Below are 13,871 nucleotides of genomic sequence, written 5' to 3'. Positions count from 1 at the left end.
CAGCAGGTGAATTCACAGCAAAAGATCAGCCATGGCTAGAAGGAAACGAGGCCGAAGCAGCAACAACAACCAGCACAGAGAGACTCCACAGAACCGCAGAGGAGGAGGAGGAGGAGTAGGAGGACGAGGCCCACGCAAGGTAGATTTAGTCGTGAAATCAGGCAGACCAAGCTTTTTTATGCATGACAACTAAAGATGACCAATGTTCACATAAATAATAGACATATGTGTTGTTATTTGACTTGAAATTTTACTTTGAATAAAACGCCGTAGCCATAATACATTGTTGTTGCAACTTTAAAAGAATGTGGAAACAAATAATTGAAATAAACTGGTGAAGTTGTCATTTAAATTTGTCACTTTTTATTGTTGTCAGAAAAGTCCTTGCATGCATGTATTTTTGTGCTCTATAATATAAAATTTGAGGATTTATCTAGCACGTGTGTTTTCAGTGCTGAAACGTGTTTAAGCCAGTGTTTATACTGACTCTACACCCCGTACATTTGAACCGGAGGAGCGGTTCAAAGTATATCTTACATCACAGCTGATAAAGGTGTAGATATGTGAACTTGCTCACAACACAAAGTCCATGCCGGACAGAAAAAGGGAGTAGAAATTTGTTGCTTCAGGACAGAGTGAGGACTGTCTGGGAGATACTATAAAAGTTTATCTTGACTTTAAGTTTTTCTTTTACAATATCAGCAATAGAGGCAAATCCTAACCTGCCAATTTGCAGAACCTTTTCTGTCCTTTCTTTGCCCCTTCACTATGTTTTTTCATAGTAACTGCTCCTTATACTCCTCCCTCCTATTCCACATAGGCATGCTTGCGACTTAGAAAAAGTTGCCCGTTTGGTATGACGTGCAGCAAGATAACTACTATCTAAGACAATGAGCATTTATATCATATTTCATATTATCTCTGCGTCCTCAGGCTCTGCGAGAACCAGCACCGTTTGCAAGACAAACAGGTTATGAGACAGGGATCCCACATGAAAAGCTGACTATTGCTCAAGCACGGAAGGGAACCCCAGGTTAGATTTGTGTTTTTGTTGACAACTGACGTCTTGAAACCAAAACTGAAGCTGCACTTGACTGTGGAAGCAAGAAGTAAGAGAAAGCGACAAACTGTTTAATGCTGTAATTTTACTGATTTACAAATCTAAATATGGACTTCAGTATCAGTGGATTCTATCTGTGCTGCAATTTATCACAATATATGATGGTGAACGGAAAAAAAGAGAGTCTGAAAGTCTTATCTCAGTTTCTGCTCACAATGTGAAGGTTCATGCCTCCATGTTGCTTTTTTGCAGCTCAACGGCCGGTGAGAGTTTATGCTGATGGCATCTTTGATCTCTTCCATTCGGGACATGCTCGGGCCCTGATGCAAGCCAAAAATGTTTTCCCAAATACTTACCTGATAGTTGGAGGCAAGTATTTGGGATTATAGTATTATATCCTCCAATTTTAATTGGAGGATATAATATACCTCTTAAAGATTTTTTATATTTACAATCTACGCATTTACAATCTAAAACGTAAGGGTATTTTATTGGGATTTTATGTGAGAGACTTACACAAAGGAGTGCATAATTGTGAAATGGAAGGAATGTTGGACACCTAATTGTAACATAAAAATCTTAATTGTAGGTTTCAGCCACTCAGTTAACACCTGATTTACAAATATAAAATTGCCACTCATTGATTCTTGCAACATTGACTTTTTGACTCCCACTCAGTTTGTTAGAATGGAAAGTAATCTGAACAGCGGTTTTCCATGATATGTTCAGAAGTTTGGATATTGTTAAATACTCCATCGAGTTTTCCAAACATGAACATGTCTGCTTCATAATTAGGCTTCTCCTTGTGCTGATCTATCACCTCAAAATCCCAGTAAAATACATCAAAGTTTGCAATAAAAGGGTGAAAGAATGTGAAAAACTTTAAAGGTTGTGATTACCTTTTGCTGCCTGTCACCATAAATCCCAATCTAAATAAATGGAGCTTAGTTAAATTTTCAATTATTAACTTATTTTAACACCAGTTTATATCTTTACAGTTTTAATACAAGACACTAAATGTATTTCTTTTTGTGACTAGTGTGCAGTGATGAACTCACCCACAAGTTGAAGGGCTACACTGTAATGACAGAGGGCGAGCGCTACGAAGCACTCAGGCACTGTCGTTACGTTGACGAGGTGGTGCGAGATGCTCCTTGGACACTTACCCCAGAGTTTCTCAAGAAACACAAGGTCAAAGTTTGTGCTGTGACGGGGAATGCTATTACAGTATCAGACAGTTGCACAGAAATACACTAAATCATATCATATAAAGATATGTGAGCTTAAGTAGTCCAAACACTCCCTTATTCCACTGATAGATTGACTTTGTGGCCCATGATGACATTCCTTACACATCTGCTGGGTCAGAGGACGTTTATAAGGACATCAAAGAAGCAGGTAGAGATGAACAGAAATCAATGAAATCAGTGCAAGTGGTGCAGTTACTTTTGTCAATTAACTAAAATACAGGATTTACTTATTCATATCAGGGATGTTTGTGGCCACTCAGAGGACAGAGGGCATCTCCACCTCTGATGTGATCACTCGAATTGTCCGGGACTACGACATCTACGTCCGCCGCAACCTGCAGAGAGGATACACAGCCCGTGAACTCAACGTGGGGTTTATTAAGGTAAAGAAAAAAAAATCTTTCCCATCAGATCATATGGCGATACCATAAACAAATGAACACAAATGTTTCTTTCCTGGCAGGAGAATAAGTATCGGCTTCAGAATCAGGTGGATAAGATGAAAGAGACTGTGCGAACGGTGGAGGAGAAGTCAAAGCACTTTGTGAACAGGGTGGAGGAGAAGAGCCAGGACCTGATCCACAAATGGGAGGAGAAGTCGCGGGAATTCATTGGCAACTTCCTGGAGCTTTTTGGACCAGATAGTACATGGGTTAGTTTTCTGAGTTTTAGGTCAAAAGTCACACAAAATGTCTGGCGAGAAAATATCTGGTAACAACACTGCTGCAAAAGATTTAGGCAAATTTCTGACTTCTGAGCTAAATTTGGTTTCATTCGAAATTCAGACTCTAAGAAAATTATGGGGTCTTGAAATCAAGCAGCCGTGTTAGGTTGATTAAAAAAAAAAATTTTTATCACAAGAGAATCACACTGTCAAGCTCTGCTTGTACACAAATATCCTCTGAAATGCAGATTAAGATTTGTACAAAATACAGAAATGAATTCTGTTTTTTTCTCTTAAAGCATGCCATCCAGGAGCGCAGTGGCCGCATGCTCCAGGCCCTGTCACCCTACTCCTCACCGCGCGGATCGCCCAGCAGCAGTCCGACCAGAAGACGTTCAGTTTCACCTGACTCATTCCCGCCCACTGGCTCTCCTCCTTCCTCCCCATCTCACCCCAAAAAGAGGAACCGCCCTTCTAACAAAGCGGCCTCTGGGTATTAGTTATTATTCTGGGACATACTGTGTCTGAAATGTGGAATGTGTACAGATTGAGTCCCTTAATTTATTATTAGTGTGCTAAATTGCTAGTGAGATTTCATATTGTACATGATAAAAAAATCCAAACCAAAATGCTATTTTTTGCTTACTTGGATCCATTTGCCTTTTGTCATTCATCTTTGATTTAAAGGAGGGATATTACGCAAAATTGACTTATTTGAGTTTGACATCATGTTATAATGTTACTCCCTCATCATAAACATACCTGAATTTAATTTTTTCATATATAATTTAGAAATCTCTACTCTGGCAGCCATTCAGAGGTGCTTAAACGTTAGCTCATACAAAGCTATTTCCACAAAACTCTTCCTTGGAGCTGAGCTTCGACTCACAGAGCACTCCTCCCTCAAGCCGTCCCCACACAGTTCCACCAGACCTCTAGCTGCTGGCCTTATCATGTGAACTATTTCTCAGTCCAAAGCTAAGAACTGTTGAAAATAACTTAAAGGAACATTGTTTTGATGCCGTGCTGACAGCAGAGTATTAGAAAAAGTGAGCTTCTTAAAGAGAAAGGCCAGTTTCAATGTAGCAAGTCAAATTTCTTTGAAGTTGTGTTTGATATGTTGACATTTTTTTATAACAACTTGTGGCAACAGTTACTTGATTATGCTTTAAAATCGCACCATGTGTCTGGAAAAACACATAATATCCTCTTCCTCGAAAAGCTCTAGCAACTTCTTTCTAATAGAATTGACATTTTGACAATATGCAGTCTTTGAAATAAATTTAGTCTTCGTCTTCTTTTCATTATTATTATTGAACTGCTTGCTTGCAACTCAGTGGGTTCAATTTAAAGGGGCAGTATTATGTAAATTGACTTTGTTGAGCCTTACATCATGTTGTAATTCCTTCATCACAATCATACCTGGAGTGCTACCTTGATTCTTTCATGAATGCTTCCCATCTTCCGCCTCACAGAGCATATATACTTGCATATCATTCCTGGACAAGGCATAAAACTGCTCCTTTGAACGTTTTGCTGCAAAATAGTACCACCTGCTGGTCGTAAGATAGAATGCAGTTTTTACCTTTTACCTTAGCTACACTTTTTGCCTCACATAACAAAAAATAGGTTACAAATTGGAATAAACCTCTTTCAGAAGTTCCAGATATTACAACAATGACTAAGTTTTAGGTGTGGTGAAATATTAAAGCTGGCATTACAGTCCAAAGAAAGCACATATGCTAACAGCTGTGTTACCTACAGACATTTATATTAACTGATATAAAAACTTTTCTCAGATTCCGAAATGAAATCAGCATTAATAGGTAATGTTTATCAGAAGTCCCCATACCCTTCTCCTGAGGGCCCACTATTATTTGTCTTAGGTATTTCCTTGAAGCAATAACAATAACAAACCAAAGCTTGAATGTGTGTGTGCTATGGAAAATATTAAACATATGTTTTTTCCCCACTCTATTTGAAAGTAATTCTATAAGAGGGAGGCAGAGAAAAAGGGGGAAAGACATGCAGCAAAGGTGCCGAAGCCGGGAGGACTGCATTTAGATCCTTAAACCATATGTACGCGAGGCTCCAATACTGAACATCTTTGGTTGCTTGGTATTAAATAGGAACACGTGATATTTAATTTTAAAAAACAATACAGAACATCTTAGTAATTAAATTATTTTACTTTAAATAGTTCAACATTTACTGTTTCAGGAAAAAAAGAGGTACTGAAACTGTAAGAGGCTTACAAAAAACCAAAGCAGGAATACAGAAAATCCACGTAATAAGATTTCTTGCATTGTTCCTTGATTGATTTTGAGATTGAAAAGCATATGAAAAAAACAAAAACAAATCCTTTCCATCTGTCGTGCGGGATCTGTGAAGGAGTGAACCATCTTGAGCTTATGCTCTCTTTGAGTAAGCCGTCGACATGTTCTGAGGTGAGTCATCTTGCTCTTGTTGCGTCTCTGACCAGAGCATATAAAATCTCAACTATGACGTCACCGTCAGGTACACGGATTAAAGATGGCTCCTTCTCATGCGCTGAGGTGCTGTAAACGGGCTCTAAATTGGGTACCTGTTCTGTTTATTAACCTGGTTGTCGCCTGGTCCTATTATGCCTATGTCGTGGAACTCTGTGTGTGTAAGTGACCTACATGTTGTTGAGTGTTTAGCCGCCTTCGGGTCGGATATATGCGAATGTTTGACTGTTTCAGGGTTTTGAACTTTGATGAACGGGTTGAATTGAGATTTAAAATCAGATTTCGTATACTTCTGTCAGACCGGGTCAGAAGAAACCACAACAAAAGGTCAGGGAGATAATAAAACGCCGATTTTACTCGGTGAAACACAGGAACAGCTCGAAAATATGCATGCAACTATCGCAGAAATGTAACTAACTTCGGAATAATGGGGTCATTTTGACCTATTAATGAGGAACTTCAAAAATAGTTTCAAATTACCCTGCAACGTTGCACACTGTTAAGTCAATCACTTTTAGTCATTGTTTTTCCCTATTTTTTCTTACTTTGAAATTGACTTTATATTTAACTGTCCTTTTTTCACTTTATAACATTTTACAAAGGACTAAGTTTTATATCTAAGATTTTTTTTGTCTAATTTAATTATTTACGTTTATTTTCATTAAGTCTATAAATGTAGTTGTATCGATATTAGTTCAGTTAAACATTTTAAAGATCTTATTTTTATTTTATTGTTTTTGTGTTTTATTGCTTTTTCCCTGACTAAACTTCTGAAACACAAAGTAAGGCGATATTTGAGTTTATATCATAGCAGATAATAAAAATTACATGTTATTTGCTTTCCTGCCTTTTAACATTTACAGATTTTCTTTTCTAAATTATTCTTTAATTGATTTTAGTATACAATTCAGAATGTTTTCCCCATATGATGTTATTATTATTATATTATTATTATTATTATTATTATTATTATTATTAGTTTCATTTTTGATTGTTAAAATCATTTTAATGTCCCTTCTAAGATTTGGAAAATTATCTGCCATCCCATAAATAAAACAAGTTTTGCAGTGGGCCTAATACTGAAATTTGTTTTTAGGTTTTCTGTTATGAATTTTCCAAGCCTTATTTCAGCACATTTTTATTTACTTATTTTTTTAGGAACTCCTATGCTGTACAAAAAAACAATCTATAAGTTATGCATTTATCAGCGTAGATCTACCAGCTGTGGTCCGATCGGGGCAACCGTGGTCTTTAGACAAAGCGGCCTGTGATGGGTGGGCCACTGCTGCCCGTGCCAGGCTGCAGCCACATGGCGCGAGAGAGGAGGCTGTGTCTGTGTGTCTGTGTGTGAGATGAATTTATGCATTTCCAATAGCATCCATTCACACTCTGACATTATATTTTGTCCTGTCTTGTATAGATACAATCCCCAAAACAAATAATGCAGAACGAAGTAAGTGCACTCACACACACGTGTTCAGTCAGTTTATTTGTTTATTAATGCCACGTGTGTTATTGGTGGCATTATGTCAACGATAACCAAAATAAATCTTTTTATTTCCCTTAACAGTCAGCTATTTGGTCATCTTTCACATTTTCCTTGCCATGTTCATATGGTCCTACTGGAAAACGATCTGGTCCAAACCAGCCAGTCCTTCAACAGCAGTAAGCAAATGCTCATTGTTTCTGGTAAAAAATAAAAGCCTAAGCAAAAATCTTTTCAGATTAGTTCAATTTAATATATCTATTTATGTCCTGCAACCACAAACTGGCACGTAAGACTTCATTCTCTTTATATTTGCAAATGAAAACCTGAAAGTGTGGTGTGTATTTGTAATCAGCAACTTCTCTCTGGCACACTTAAATAAACTATTTTGAGGCCAATTGCCTTCAGAAGTCACCAAAACAGCAAACGACAGTCCACCACCTGCGTGTAATCTACTGTCTGTATAAAACCAGCTGAGATGTTTGGAAAGGGACGGGGAAAATGGTCAGAGTTTATGGAAAATACAGAAATAAACTCTTCATGCACTCTATGCACACTTGAAGCTTGATTCTCTGTTAATTGCATCAAGAAGAGTTTATCTAAAACAATATTGACCCAGGGTATCTGAATACAAACACACATCTCACTTTTGAGATTCCTATTTCACTATATTTAAAAAAAGGTTCAAGTGGTTTTAATAATTTTGCAAATCACAACATGTCGCTCACTCCCTGTCTCCTGCTTTGTTTGGATGCTAGTTTGCGTTGCCCCGAGCGGAGAAGGAAATGTACGAGAAGGAGCAGCGAGCTGAAGTGCAGCAAGAAATCCTGAAGAAAGTGGCCAGGAATTTACCCGTGTACACACGCACCGCTGGAGGAGGTGAGGCGCTACTTTCTTCACAACCGATTGTGTTTTGATGTTTGCTGACTACATTGCTGTTAATAGAGGAAGAAAGCAGTTCCCCCCAACATAAAGTATGTGCATAATTGTTAGGTCAGACTTATTGTTTAGGATTATTTTTGAATATTTTGGTTAATTCAAAATGTCAGTAAACCTCAAACATGAATCTTTCAGAAAGTAAAAGTGAGGTTTTGCCATTCTTTAGAAGAGAATATGCACCGCTACTACTATTATTTTGCAAAATGACTATGCAGCTGAATGAAAGACACACATTTTCTTATCTTACTGTATTTTTATCTGGTTCAGTGATTGTAAGTAAACAACTCAAAGCTGTCCAATAAATATTTCTGACTCTTAAAATAAAAGAAATTTGGAAAGATCACTGTTCTTTTCAATAACATTCATGGAGTCAGGCAACTTCTTGATCTGTAAATAAACGTTTGATTGCGAAGGTATTGGGATCTGAGAACAGTCTCAAGAATGCTGCAACCCGCTGAGAGACTTTTGGTTAATTTTTATGTATTTTTTAAAGTTAGTTAAATCTCTTTTTTTTTTTTTTTTGGCCTAGAGGGAAAAAAAAACAACTGCCTAGAAATTTTCCTCAAGTATTTGTAGGGTATAGACCTCCTTAGGCCATCTTCCCTTATTACACAGATGCACATCTATGTAATAAGCTGTGCTACTTACTTGTGACAGTGCAATAAAGTTGAATTCTATACTATTCTATTAAATCCATTAAGTAGTCAAGTTTATCCAGCCTGGAGTCAGAGAATATGCTGATAAATAATTATAGTCAAAATAATCACTTGTCTAAGAATTGTGCACACACTATACACCTTTATTACATAATAAAACTGATGAAATGGGAAGCACCAACATTTAGTCTTCCTGTTTAGGGTGTGAGTGCAGCTCTTACAGACTGTAAGATGTTCCTCTTTTTATGAATATCATACGACTTTCCTTTGTTTACGGAAATGTCGGAGGGTTAATTGGACTCCAGTGCACCTTGTTTTCTCTGTGGACTTGCGCCTGAGTAGTTTAGTCTCATGTCATTGCTCCTGCTGAGATTTACAGCACTGTAAAAGAAAAGAAACTAAGAAAAAAGCACTTACCAATTGTTAGACTTAAATGATAAAATATTATGTAATTGAAATTCTTGTATCAGCTTACTAACATCCACTATTTCATCACGCTGATATTATCCTGCTTGTGTTTGTCTCCGAACAGCCATCAGGTACTGTGACTTCTGTCAAGTTATCAAACCCGATCGCTGTCATCACTGCTCATCATGTGAAAAGTGAGTCCTTCCTGTAAATGTACAAAGGGTTGAGGTTTGTTTTTAATTAATCCAAAGAAGTGGGTTTCAAGTTGGCTCCTTTTTAATGTTTTCTTTTTCATTTTGAGAAGAGCTGATGCGAATATGTTGTCATTCAGGGTTCCTACCAATTTTTACATTTCAAATCTCAATATCTTTCCAGACCTGACAAGACAGTGTAGGAACCCAGGTTATGTAAATCTAAGACTGTGTATGTCAATATTTATGTTGGAGTTTGAGATTCTCCAACATAATTAGGAAAATTACTCTTTGAACTTAATTGTCATGAACTCGTCTGGAAGAAACTCCCGTTTTTGTAAATTGAAAAAAAAAAAAAAAAAGTACAAATTCAAATTTTTGAATCAACATGTGATGCTAATTGATTGTTTATTATTAATTTTTTTTGTCTCTGAAAACAACAAAAGATTGTCTTTCTCACACACTGTTAAACTGGCAAAACTTAGTGTCAAATGTTTCTGTTATAGTTCATGATAAACATTATAATGTTCATCATAATCTCATATGAATGAGATTACATATCAATGTAAATGAACCTATTGGAAAAAGTTTTTTATTTTGTTAGGTTGTGGCAATACAACAGCTTGAAAAAGCTGATTGTATACGGGAGAACCTTCTGGGATATTGTATTTTACTCATCTTTGATTTTTTTCTTCTTCTTTAATATATCCTTATTGTAATTAATGAGTAAAATAAATATTTGAGTTGGATTTTTTTTTTCAATGCTCATATCGTTCTGTTCTTCTTTATTTCCATTTGTCAAGGTGTGTGCTGAAAATGGACCATCACTGCCCCTGGTGAGGTTTTGATTCAACAGATTCATTTTCATTTTCAAATACAATATTAATTGTGTGAAAACAAACATATTTAAAAACAAAAACATTCTGAGCTGTTTTCTCCAATTTGTCACGGATTTTGTTTTTTCAGGGTGAATAACTGTGTTGGGTTCTCAAATTACAAGTTCTTCATTCTGTTCTTGGCCTATGCAACGCTCTACTGTGCTGTTATTTGTGCAACTGTTGTGCAGTATTTCATCAAATTCTGGACAGTGAGTACAGAAGCTTCCTCTAAAATACCCGTTTAGCAATTCACTTCTGCACAACAAGTTGTTTATTAATCTGATGGGCTGTTCTTTCGTTGTTTGAGTGTGTAGTAATGTTTTTATTAAAAATATTAGGAAAATATTAGGGATTCAAAAACATTACTAGAGAAAGAAGTTGCACAAGTGAAGTTTCTCGCATCGTTTTCCTTTTGCCCTCTCCCGTTTCAGAAACAGCTTCCTGACACACACGCCAAATTCCACATCTTGTTCCTGTTTTTTGTGGCGGCTCTTTTCTTCATTAGCATAGTGTCACTTTATAGCTATCATATGTGGCTTGTGGGGAAGAACAGAACCACTATAGGTAAATATAAACCAGTGCTTTGCTTTGATTTATCTTCTTGATCCTTCCTTAAATATTCATCGCTGATTAAATAAAAAATATATATATATAATTTTTTTTTTTTCCAGAGGCTTTCAGAGGTCCTGTCTTTGCAAATGGTCCAGACAAAAATGGCTTCTCCCTTGGCTTTAAACGAAATGTAGCCGACGTATTTGGAGAAGAGGAAAAGTACTGGATTTTCCCAGTTTTCTCAAGGTCAGTCTACCAGTATTACACAATGGCAAAAACATCATTGGTGCTATCGCATTTGGGTTTAAAAGTAGTTCTTCCACGGCTGCTTAAGGTTTACTGTAACATTTTAAACTGATCAACATATTTCTTCTTACTGCAATAAACATTTTGCCTGACTGAAAATACATTTTCTCTTTTTTTATATTCCTCAGTCAGGGAGACGGCCATTCCTTTGTCACCAGATTGGTACACATAGATCCTGAACAAGCAAACAGTGTCCTCCAACAGAACGGAAAAATGTTTGTATTTCATTTTTTTCCCCATACATTCAAGTTGTGATCTTTTTCCTTTTGACAATTGTTCTAATCTCTGTTGTGAATTTAATCACAGTCCTGTTGCTGGAGAGACCAACCTTTCTGTGGTTGCTGATGATGAGCCTCACACAGAGGGCAAAAGCAAAGAGAAAACTGGTATGCATCTCCTTTTTGTTTGTTTTTTATTCAGCTATTTGCCACATTTTTGTACCTGCTTTCATATTTGCAAAACAAATGATCTGCAATTCTGTTACATTTGTTGCATGTTGAACAATCAGATCTCCAATGTAGGATGGAGCTTGATGTTTATACACGAGGAGAAGTTTGAATTTTAATGTGATTTTAATAGGAAAAGTACTTTAAAGTAACAAATGTATGGCCTAGTTTTTCAGCATCCCTGCTGGACAAAATGTGTCTGATTTATAAACGGACACATCTGAGAACAGGGAGGAAAACTGCTGTTTCGATTTAATTTTTTATTCCGATGAGTAAAAAGTGAGACTTCATACTTCTCTATCTTCCTCTTTTTATTTTAGTTTCAGGTTTTTCTAGTTTGTCTTGATCAACTTAGCTGTCCACATTATTGTAGCATGACCACACAACTCAATTTAAATAAATCAAATAACCTCAACTGCTATGTTGTCGACAAACAGGATTAACGGACTGTTATTATTACTTTTTTTTTGGAGTTTGTAACCAACATCCATTTAGTTTTTGGACAATTGAAAGCCATTAAATAAAACCACTGTTTTTGTTTTGTAATTTAGATTAATTGCTAAATGTAAATTCTTAATGGTGAAATGATTAGTGTTCACAAGAACACATGACTTAATCATCATGATAGAATTTATAATTGTAAAAACAATGGGTCCCTGGACAGAACAAAAACGCTGAACAGAACTGTTTTTTAACATCTTTGTTTCAGATGGAGGTCAGATGGTTGCCGTGACAATCGACAGCGAGCCTTAAAAGGTACAGGTTGATATTTTTTAGCATTTCAAGGTGTTTTGTTCTCTTGCTTCCTTCACTTATATTCTGCCACACTCCCCTGCAGGTCACACACTCCTGTGTAATTATTTCAGGGGCATTGCCTTAAACGAGGAACAGCAATACCTCCAGGACCATCCGTGGCACCAAAAACAATACTGTTGTCATGACAACAAACTCTCTACAGCAACTTTGTAGACTGCAACAGTCTGAAGCTTGTCAGAGATTTGGGATTTTGTCTTTGTATCGGCTAAAAGACTTTATTTTTATTAATGGTTTCATCTAAAACAAATCTCTGAGAGCCAGTGTATGTTTTCAATATCTGCACATAGTAACAAGCATACATTTCATTAAGAGATCCATCTTCTCCCAGTATTAACTAAACGTTTCAACGCTTAGGCTTCAATCAGGTTCTTTTTGTAGAGCTACTAAAGTATGATTTGATTCACACGCTTTGAATAAGAGACTCTAACATTATCACTGTCTGTCACGTGTTATAAATGTTTGACTATAAACACGGTTCAATTATCAGGGCCTGTAATAAACAGCCTCAAGCTTTAGTTTACAATATGTTTGGAAATATTTAAAACCCTGTTTTGTTTACACATTTCATACGTTTTTCTTCTTTCTAAATGGTGAAGAAATACTCATGATGTTGGTTGAAAACGCGAGAGCCAAAGCTGGGAACATTTGAATGATTTCAGTAGCATGACTTTGTAGTGCTGCAAAGTGATTGATGCGACTACAATTTTTCATTCCACTGTTTATTTTCATGTTTTTATAGTGCAACGTTTATTTATTTAAAGGCAAAAAGCAAGGGAAGATACTAAGGCACAATTACATTTGGTGATGAACTCAGAACGGTCAGGGGCTCAAGGTGTCCTTGAATCAAAACCAGTAAGGACAGATAAGGAAAGATTTTTATACCTCGAGCGTGTAAACAATTATATTCCACTCTGTCCTGCCGGTCCTTTTTTTCATGAGTGGGTAAGATTAGTCAGTAATAATTGTTCCTTTTAGTGATAATGATGCACAGCTCCTTATGGGCTTTGACTGATAATTGATTTCTAGATTGCCATCTGATGTGAATTTACTGATATTTATGTCAAACTTCACTGACTGGATATTTAAAGCACAATTTGTTTGCTTCAGCTGCTCATGTATTTAAATTTGTAAATAACTGCTTTTTTATTGCGCAAACTGTTGATGCAACTATATTTGGACTTGTAACAATAAATGTTATTAAAGCACATTTACGATGTCATTCTTCATTGTGAGAGTCTGACGTCTTCAGATCTTTATCACAGCGACAGATCTGAGGTTATTGACATCCCGGTCAGATGAAGTGACTGCCCTTCCTCAGTACGGTTGGGAATTTGTGAAAAAACTTTTTTTGTGTGTGTGCGTTTCATTACATCTATGATCCAAGATTAACAAGAATTGCCTAATTGATAAAACATTTTTATTTTTTATTTTTTATTATTGGTCTATTCAATTGTTTTTCGATTTGACTTTGCATGAGAACTATGATAGATGATTTTTTTTATTTCACCACCTTGGTAACATTTTACTTCATTTTTATTTTCAGTTAAGGTATTGATTTTGGAACAATTTGAGACTTAAAATAAAAATAACTTTTTCTTTTTAGAAAGTTTACTTCTTAAAACTTGCAACCAAACCCACTTCATCTGATGGTTGATGTTCAATTATGGGATGTTTGATTAGGTGGAGCCCTGAAGATGGCGGAGAGCGTCGAGATTTAGTTTTCGTCAAAA

At 36.3% G+C, this 13,871-nt stretch overlaps 2 protein-coding genes across 2 annotated transcripts; both read left to right on the top strand.

Annotated features, from left to right (window-relative positions):
* The first annotated feature begins 11 nt into the window (after window positions 1-11).
* Window positions 12-4,219, top strand: pcyt1bb (phosphate cytidylyltransferase 1B, choline b). Its single transcript, XM_044139914.1, has 8 exons — window positions 12-139; window positions 934-1,033; window positions 1,313-1,429; window positions 2,100-2,251; window positions 2,380-2,458; window positions 2,551-2,693; window positions 2,774-2,962; window positions 3,274-4,219. Exons 1-8 carry the CDS (start codon window positions 32-34, stop codon window positions 3,472-3,474), a joined length of 1,089 nt encoding a protein of 362 aa, XP_043995849.1. The 5' UTR covers window positions 12-31; the 3' UTR covers window positions 3,475-4,219.
* Window positions 4,220-5,495: 1,276 nt separating this feature from the next.
* Window positions 5,496-13,372, top strand: zdhhc20a (zinc finger DHHC-type palmitoyltransferase 20a). Its single transcript, XM_044139910.1, has 13 exons — window positions 5,496-5,624; window positions 6,884-6,916; window positions 7,034-7,128; window positions 7,708-7,828; window positions 9,077-9,146; window positions 9,947-9,979; window positions 10,110-10,230; window positions 10,453-10,585; window positions 10,693-10,819; window positions 11,008-11,094; window positions 11,186-11,265; window positions 12,035-12,081; window positions 12,164-13,372. The coding sequence occupies exons 1-12, from the start codon at window positions 5,507-5,509 to the stop codon at window positions 12,076-12,078; spliced, it is 1,062 nt and encodes a 353-aa protein (XP_043995845.1). The 5' UTR covers window positions 5,496-5,506; the 3' UTR covers window positions 12,079-12,081; window positions 12,164-13,372.
* The last annotated feature ends 499 nt before the right edge of the window (window positions 13,373-13,871 follow it).

This window comes from Gambusia affinis, linkage group LG15 (assembly GCF_019740435.1).
Source record: "Gambusia affinis linkage group LG15, SWU_Gaff_1.0, whole genome shotgun sequence".
Lineage (NCBI taxonomy): Eukaryota > Metazoa > Chordata > Actinopteri > Cyprinodontiformes > Poeciliidae > Gambusia > Gambusia affinis.
This window is presented reverse-complemented; position numbering and strand designations above follow the sequence as displayed.

Bases quoted from the DNA above. Each gene is read 5' to 3' on its own strand.
- zdhhc20a (XM_044139910.1), top strand. From the start codon at position 5,507: ATGGCTCCTTCTCATGCGCTGAGGTGCTGTAAACGGGCTCTAAATTGG. The intron at 10,820-11,007 runs GTCAGTCTACCA...TATATTCCTCAG, and splicing joins ATTTTCCCAGTTTTCTCAAG to TCAGGGAGACGGCCATTCCT. The intron at 11,095-11,185 runs GTTTGTATTTCA...ATTTAATCACAG, and splicing joins CTCCAACAGAACGGAAAAAT to TCCTGTTGCTGGAGAGACCA.
- pcyt1bb (XM_044139914.1), top strand. From the start codon at position 32: ATGGCTAGAAGGAAACGAGGCCGAAGCAGCAACAACAACCAGCACAGA. The intron at 1,034-1,312 runs GTTAGATTTGTG...GCTTTTTTGCAG, and splicing joins AGCACGGAAGGGAACCCCAG to CTCAACGGCCGGTGAGAGTT. The intron at 2,252-2,379 runs GTCAAAGTTTGT...TTCCACTGATAG, and splicing joins AGTTTCTCAAGAAACACAAG to ATTGACTTTGTGGCCCATGA.